Consider the following 7,721-nt stretch of genomic DNA (forward strand, 5'->3'; position numbering starts at 1 on the left):
TGTGTCAGTGGGAAGCCATTCCCCCTTGTCCTGACACCCCAGGCCCTTGTCCCAAGTCCATAATCTGCTAATGAACAAATACCCCAGTGCTGGCTTGAGCTGAGGGAGGTACCTGAGGGCTTTTTTTCCCCCCAAACAGCAAATCATTACCCTGGGCTGCTCCAAAATGTGTAATTTGTCACTTGGAGTAACCAGACAACACTTGCATGGCTGGAGCAAGAGATGTGACTCCTCATCCATCTGACTCATGGGTCTGCTCTGAGCCCACTGCAGCAAAGTGGGCAAAGAGCATTATTTTTGGAGAATAAATGCATTTTCTGGTGCATTCAGGCAGTTTTGGGTATGAACGTGGCATTGTGCTGCAGGGCAGGGCCAGCACCAGCATGCAGGGGTGGAGGGGAGCATGGCTGCACTGGAGGGAAGGTGAGAGCCCAGGGGTGCTGCTGGTATTTGAGGGTCCCCAGAGGAATGTCCCCCTGTGCCAGCACCTCACTGCACCCCGCCCAGGGGACGGCCAGAGGGGCACCAAGTCGGGCAGGTGAAGGATCCCCGTGACTCTCCCTGGGGCTGCATGGTGGGCAGGACGGGGCTCTGGGCGAGACTGAAGGAGTCTGGACCCCCGGTCCCATCCCGGTGACCCCCCGTTTGAGGGCTGGACCCCCAGCCCTGTCCCCACGTGATGCAATCAGGAACCCTCAGCCGGGCTGGACCCGGAGCGCATCCCTGTTCTTCTGTCATTGTAGCAGGGACTCCGGATGGGGCTGGACCTGGATCCCTGTGCCCGTTCCTGTGGGATGCACGGGGGGATCCTGGGTCTGTCCCGGAGCTCCGTAGGCAGCGGCACCGGGACCCCCCCGGATCCCGCCGGGGCGGCCCGAGCCCCCGGGGGCGGTGCTGTCCCCGAACTCCCCCCTAAACCCCCCGATCCCCCCCCCCCGAAACTCCCCCTCCCGTCGGGGCACGGCGCTGGCAGGAGGCGGCTCCACCGCAGACGCCGCTCGGTCTGTGCCGCGTTCACCTCGCGGAGAGGGGGCTGCTCGGAATACCGGGAATACCGGGAACAGCGGGAACAGCGGGAATACCGGGAATACCGGGAACAGCGGGAACACTGGGGCTGCGGGGCTGCCAGAAACACCGGGAACACCGGTGCTGTCGGTAATACCGGGAACACCGTAACAGCTGCCGGTAATCCTGGGAATACCGTGACACCGGCACTGCCCGGGCTGCCGGCACGGCCGAGTGGGGTAAGCGGGTGGAGAAAGCGGCGCAGCCCCGGCGGAGCAGCGGGACCCCCGCAGACACCGAGTGGGACCTGCTGGGGATCCTCGGGGGGGGGCACAGACCGGCGGGTCCGTGCTGGAAGTCTGGGGTCGTCCAGCCTGGAGCGATGGGGAGCCGCGGGAGGACCGAGGAGCCCCGGGGGGGCCCGTGCTCCTCCTGCCCCCCGAACCCCACGGCTGGGCTGTGAGGGGTCTCTGCGAGCAGGATCGGGGCGGGAGGTGATGGCGCGCAGCTGGTTTGGGCCGTCCCATCCTCTGGTGGGCAGCGGGGCGAGGGTGTCCCGGGGGACCCCTGGAGAGGACTCCCTGCCTCCTGGCCCTGGAGCCATGGCCCCTTCCCAGGTCACCCAGTGCCACCTGCTGGGGTGGCAGCGGTGGCGCTGGGGCTGTCACGGTGGCTTTTGCTTCCCTGCGGTTTCACCGTCGCAGCCCGGGGCCGGCAGCGCTGGGTAGAAGCTGGCAAGGCTCATCCGAGAGGTGCGATCCAGTTACACCCCGGCTACTCTGCCTGGCACTCCAGCAGGGAAGTGATTCGGGGCCGTGGCAGCCCCGGACATGCCCAGGATCTTGTCTACTGCCTGAGGAGAAGCACCTCTCCTCCTCCACGCTGGTGTGGGTGGCCGGCACAGCCGAGCCATGCTCGTTCCTCCTCCACCTCTTCCCCAGGATCCGGGTCCCCAGCTCAGCCTGAGATGCACCTCGGCACTGGGAGTACTGGCTGCAGGCTGGTGGGAGCAGCCATGAGGGACATGCTTGGACCTGGATACCTTGGGAGCCTTGTCCGACTCGCCTGGATGTGCCTGTTCTCCGTGCCGGTGAGGGCCAAGCTGGGGCCATGGGGCAGCCTCTGAGCCGCGGCGAGCAGGCTCCATCCTGGCTCCCTCCGGTGTCCCTGCCCATGCCGAGGATGCAGCACACTCTGGTTTGCCAGGGGGATGCAGGTGGTGGGGCAGGAGGCTCTGACCCAGCTCTGGGCTTGCAGCACGGCGGGGCCAAGGTGCTGGAGAAGACCTTTGAGGAGTGGCTGCGGTACCGTGACGAGTGTCTGAGGAGGATGGCGAGCGAGCCCTACCCAGCAGGTACCCGGCCACGCCCAGCTCGCGTCAGACACAGGGTACACAAACCTGGGTCACCCCCCACGAGCAGGAGGACTGACAAGGGTCTCCCTGTCTCGGATGGGATGCCCAGGGCTGGAATGGGCAGGCGGGTGTGGGGGTACCATGGCCCGTTCAGGGTGACCCCAGCCCCCTCAGAGGTGCTGGGATGGCAGGGCTGGATGTGGCCGTGCCAGCAGCATCTGACAATCAGCTCTTTCCCCCTCCCTGCCGTTGGAAGGGCTGTTCTGCAACCGGACGTTCGACATGTATGCCTGCTGGCCTGATGGGAGCCCCGGCACCGCTGTCAACGTCTCCTGCCCCTTCTACCTGCCCTGGTTTGAGAAAGGTGAGGATGCCCTTCTGCCATCCCACTGCTGGGAGCCAGAGCAGAGCCGTGCTGGAGGGGAGAGGCTCTCAGCGTTCCCCTCTGCCTGATGAGGGGGGAGAGAGACCCACAAGCAGATCTGGAGTAAGGGGACACGTGGGGCACGGAGCACGGCCAGCTTATGCCCTGCTCATGCCTGCCCTGGTAGAGGGTCTGTGGGGCTGAGCAGGGTCTGACCCATCATCCCAGGACAGGGGTTTGGGGGAGCCCAAGGGGGACGTGCTGGTGCTCTGTGTCCGCAGTGAAACACGGGCTGGTGAGTCGCAGGTGCGGTGCCGACGGGCAGTGGGTGACGGTGAATGGCAGCCAGCCCTGGAGGGACTACTCACAGTGTGAGGAGGAGATGGAGGTCACGGCTGAGGAGGTGGGACCCTGGCCCGGGCACTGGGCAGGGATGGATGGGCACCCCAAGCCCTGGGCAGTGCTGCCCACCCGTGCTCACGGCTGTGCTCCCCTGCAGGAGGGTGCCCGCAGGCTGATGGTCAGCTTCAAGGTGCTCTACACCGTGGGGTACTCGCTGTCGCTCCTCACCCTCATCTCTGCCCTGCTCGTCCTCACCGTCTTCAGGTGGGAGAGCCGGGGGGGGACACGGTCCTGCCCCTGGTCCCTGCCAGCTGGTGCCAGCTGAGCCCAGGGGTGCCCAGCCTGACCCTGGTGCTCGACAGGAACCTGCGCTGCACCAGGAACTACATCCACGCCAACCTGTTCGCCTCCTTCGGGCTGCGGGCGACCTCGGTGATGGTGAAGGACGCGCTGCTGGAGCGGCGCTGGGGCGTGGAGCTGGTCAGGGTGGCCGACTGGGAGGCTCTGCTGAGCCACGAGGCGAGTGCTGCCCCGGGGGGACCCCAGTCAGTGCTGGGCTGGAGGGGGGGTGGGGATCCTGCCCCTGGGAAGGGCTGAGCAGGGGCTGTCAGTGCCTGTGCACCCGCGCTGGTGGGTGAGCTCTTGGGGTGCTGGTGCTGCCCATGCACCTGAGGGAGGGTCTTGAGGTACCTGTGGATGTGGTAGGCAAGTTCTTGGGTGCTCATACACCCAGTGGACAAGCTTGTGGGGGGCCTGTGCTGCCCATGCCCCTGTGGGTGAGCTCTTGGGGTACCCGTGCACCTGATGAGTGAGCCCTGCACCTGAGAGGTGAGCTCTTGAGGTGACTGTGCACCCAGTGGCTGAGATCTCAGACTGCTCGGGGTGCCTGTGCAGCAGGATGAGCTCTCAGGGTGCCCACACACCCTCTGGGTGAGCCCAAGGGTACCCGTGCCCCTGTGGGTGAGCTGCTGGGGTGCCTGTGCTCCCACGGGTGGGCTCAGGGGTGCCCCTGCCCTTGTGGGTGGGCACACAGCCAGCCCCACGGTGTCTCTCCTGTGGCAGGCGGCGCTGGGGTGCCGGGTGGCGCAGGTGCTGATGCAGTACTGCATCCTGGCCAACCACTACTGGTTCCTGGTGGAAGCCATCTACCTCTACAAGCTGCTCATCGGGGCCGTGTTCTCCGAGAAGAATTACTACAGGCTCTACCTCTACCTGGGCTGGGGTAGGGGCCACCTGAGTGTGCGGTGGGGAGGGCACAGCACCCAGTGCTGGGGGGCACCACGGTCCAAACCAGCCCCGGGAGGGTGAGGGCTGGGGGCCCTGCTGACCCTGGGTGTCCCCACGGTGCCCCTGCCCTGGGACTGGTTTCTAATCTCAGGAGGGTGCTTGGTTTTACAGGGTTTGCTGTGTAACTTGCAGGGACCCCCGTGGTGTTCGTGGTGCCCTGGATGGCCGCCAAGTACTTGAAGGAGAACGCAGAGTGAGTGGGGATGGATTGGGGGTTCCCCCGGGGTGCTCAGCCCCAGGCTGGGACTGCACAGAGGCTGCTGAGGGTCCCTGAGCCACCTGGCTGGGGCTGGCAAGCTTCTGGCCTCATCCTGCCCCCCTGGCACGGGCTGATGGTGCTGCTCTCCGTGTCTCCCCGGGCAGGTGCTGGGCACTGAACGAGAACATGGCTTACTGGTGGATCATCCGCATCCCCATCCTGCTCGCCTCCCTGGTAGGGGACACCTGCTACCCCTGTGCCTTTTTGGGCAACAGCAGCCCAGCCCTGGGCAGGGCTGTGATCCCTTGGGGAAGCTCCCAGCAGAGTGCAGGAAGGTGGATTGGCCTCCAAGGATCAGTGGAATGGACACGGGGTTGTTGTTTTAAGAGCAAATTGCCAACCCCCAGGCTCCGTGCAGGAAGGAGGGTGTTTGACTCCAGAGGAAGGGGCTGGCTGGGGGTGGTCCCTGCTGCTTCCTAGTCAGGATTTTGGGACGGCAGGAAGGGAGGAAGGGCAGCAGCAGCCTTGGCAGCACAGGGTGTGTCATCTGCTGCAGGCCCTGAGGGTGCAGGTGCCCTGAGGGGCAGGGTGGGCTGCGAGGGGTGGGGGTGCTGGGCTCTGTGTGCCCCTGCACTGTCTCCCCCTCCCCAGATCAACCTGCTCATTTTCATGCGGATCCTCAAGGTGATCCTGGCCAAGCTCCGAGCCAACCAGAAGGGCTACGCTGACTACAAGCTGCGGTGAGCTGGGAAGGAGGGAGGGGGTGGCCACTCGTGGGTCATCCCTGGTCCTGGGTAACACCACATCCACTCCCCATCCATCCCCACCCTGCTCCTCCACCCTTCACGTCCTTAAATGACCCCCCTGACTTTAACTAGGAGATTTAGGGTCCCCTTACACTCTTCCAGGCTGGCCAAAGCCACCCTCACCCTCATCCCCCTCTTCGGTATCCACGAGGTTGTCTTCATCTTCGCCACTGACGAGCAAACCACGGGCATCCTGCGCTACATCAAGGTGTTCTTCACCCTCTTCCTCAACTCCTTCCAGGTGAGGCAGGAGTGTGACACGTCCTTGTTCTGAGCACATCATGGAGCGAGAACTGGGGGGGTCTCTACCAGCTTGCTCTCCCTGTGTTGCCTCCATGGGGTGGGGGACACCATCCCTCCCACCCTCTGCCCCGGTGTTGATGATGATGATGGTGCTTCCTGTGCTCTCTGAAGCAGTGGCACCTCAGCCCTAAAAGCACCCAGAAATGGTCTGGGGGGAGTTTAAGCCCGTGCCAGCCCCAGGGGAGGGATGGCAGTGGGGGCTCACTCCCTGCTCTCTCCCCAGGGTTTCCTGGTGGCCGTGCTGTACTGCTTTGCCAACAAGGAGGTAGGTACCTGCCACAGCATCTCCTGCCCGCCTCTCCCATCCCATCCTGTGCCTGCAGGGAGGGCGTGGCCAGGGACAAGCCCCCATTCTCCCCTCCGTGTCAGGTGAAGTCTGAGATGAAGAAGAAGTGGCAGCTGTGGAAGCTCGAGTACCCGGTGCTCTGCTGTGCCCAGTGATGCAGAGGCTGCCCCGCAGAGCCCGGGCAGAGGGGCTGCTGCCCACGATGGCCACGAGGGCCCAGCTGCAGGGTGGGGGGCTGTGGGAAGCTGCGCTGGGCAGTGCCCACGCTGGGACCAGCGTCTGGCTGTGCCACGCTGGAGCTGCTGGAAGGGACACCCCTCCACTGTGGTCCGAGGGGGAGATGGGCACCCCAGACACTGCCAGGCATCGCTGCCCCCTTGGGGGCCTCACCTTGCCTGGGCTTGGGGGCTGCGTGGGCAGCACCTGCTGCTTCCCACCACCACCTGTGCACCATCAGCAACCCCTGCCAGCGCCCACCAGCCGTGCCAGGGGAACTCCCTGTCCACTCACACCCACCCAGGCACACGTGCTGAGGGGACCCTCAGCAGTGGGAATGGGAGGCTTTGTTCAGCCTGGCACTGCCCAAACCCTCCTGCTGCACCAAAACATCAGGACAGGCATCCCTGTCCCCGCTCCTTGTCCTACCCAAGGACCATCTCCCCAATCCCCTGACAGCTCCCAGACATCCACAGTCATCTTGTAAAGCTCTTCAGAGTGAGGTGCTGCTTCTGCCCCTTCTCTCCATCCTCGTGGACACAGAACGTGGCTCCAGCGCCCACCCCCCTCCTTGCTGAGCAGAGCCAAGGATGGAGCCTCAAAGTCACAAGGGAGTAAAGGATTTGAGAGTATCAGCTTGCTGGAGCTGGAGCCAAGCCCAACCTTCTGCATCCCAGGTCCAGCTCCCAGCCCAACCACCCCCTCCTCTGCTGGGGGAGAGCTGGGCAGGCCCAGGCAGGAGCCACGCTCGGCTCAGGAACTGTTTTGGTGGCAAAAGGCTGAGAGTCAGGTCAGGGAGTTTGCTTTCCAGCAAGGTGCCAGAGCATCAGCCCACGCTCTCCAAGCAGCCTGGGAAGCCCAGGAAGCTCAGGAGCACTGACACCTCTGCCTTGGCAAGGATCTGAGGTGGATTGGTTTGAGCAGGGCTGCATGTGCCTGGCTCCCAGCTCCTGTCCTGATGCTGTGTTCTCCTGGAAGAGCCAGGAGCAGCTGCAGTCACCACCATCACCTTGGGTCCTTGCTGTCACCCTCAGGAGCAGCACAGACGTGCTCCCCAGTACTTGCTCCTAACCAGGTTCCTTCCTTTCTCTTGCAAAAGGCCCCTCCAGGCTGGAGGAAGCAGCTGGGGCTCTCCAGCACAGGGACACAGAAGGTTCTCCAGCTCCTGCCCCTTCCCTGACAGGCTGGGGGAGCCTCTGGAGTGTCTCATGGAGAGGCTGTGCCAGGCTGGAGTCACACAGGAGTTGTCCTGGATTGCTGTAGCCCCCGTGAGACCATTTTACACATTAACTCTCTCCTCCGATGTAAATAAATGTTTATTTTTCAACAAGCAGAGCCTGCTGCTTCTGTCTGCTCCGAGGGAGGGACACAGCTCTTGAATCCCAGAATGATTTAAGTTGGAAGGGACCTTAAAGACCATCTTGTTCCACCTCCTGCCATGGGCAGGGACACCTTCCACCAGCCCAGGTTGCTCCAAGCCCCGTCCAACCTGGCCTTGGACACTTCAGGGATGGGGCAGCCAGTCCAGCAGCTCCACAGGTGCTGAGTTGCTGCTCTTT

The 7,721-nt window shown here is 63.9% G+C and overlaps 1 protein-coding gene across 1 annotated transcript; it reads left to right on the forward strand.

Moving 5' to 3' along the window:
- Positions 1 to 1,071: 1,071 nt before the first annotated feature.
- Positions 1,072 to 6,131, forward strand: LOC114067197 (glucagon receptor-like). The gene is made up of 14 exons (XM_027902482.1): positions 1,072 to 1,244; positions 1,947 to 2,095; positions 2,263 to 2,359; positions 2,616 to 2,723; positions 3,005 to 3,126; positions 3,223 to 3,329; positions 3,428 to 3,584; positions 4,128 to 4,287; positions 4,485 to 4,545; positions 4,716 to 4,785; positions 5,203 to 5,291; positions 5,460 to 5,598; positions 5,884 to 5,925; positions 6,030 to 6,131. Exons 2-14 carry the CDS (start codon positions 1,973 to 1,975, stop codon positions 6,099 to 6,101), a joined length of 1,347 nt encoding a protein of 448 aa, XP_027758283.1. The 5' UTR covers positions 1,072 to 1,244; positions 1,947 to 1,972; the 3' UTR covers positions 6,102 to 6,131.
- Positions 6,132 to 7,721: the final 1,590 nt, after the last annotated feature.

This window comes from Empidonax traillii, unplaced genomic scaffold (genome assembly GCF_003031625.1).
Source record: "Empidonax traillii isolate 1590-97213 ecotype Southwest subspecies unplaced genomic scaffold, ASM303162v1 scaffold881:size300156, whole genome shotgun sequence".
Taxonomy (NCBI): Eukaryota; Metazoa; Chordata; class Aves; order Passeriformes; family Tyrannidae; genus Empidonax; species Empidonax traillii.

Bases quoted from the DNA above. Each gene is read 5' to 3' on its own strand.
- LOC114067197 (XM_027902482.1), top strand. From the start codon at position 1,973: ATGCACCTCGGCACTGGGAGTACTGGCTGCAGGCTGGTGGGAGCAGCC. The intron at 2,360-2,615 runs GTACCCGGCCAC...TGCCGTTGGAAG, and splicing joins GAGCGAGCCCTACCCAGCAG to GGCTGTTCTGCAACCGGACG. The intron at 4,546-4,715 runs GTGAGTGGGGAT...CTCCCCGGGCAG, and splicing joins TACTTGAAGGAGAACGCAGA to GTGCTGGGCACTGAACGAGA.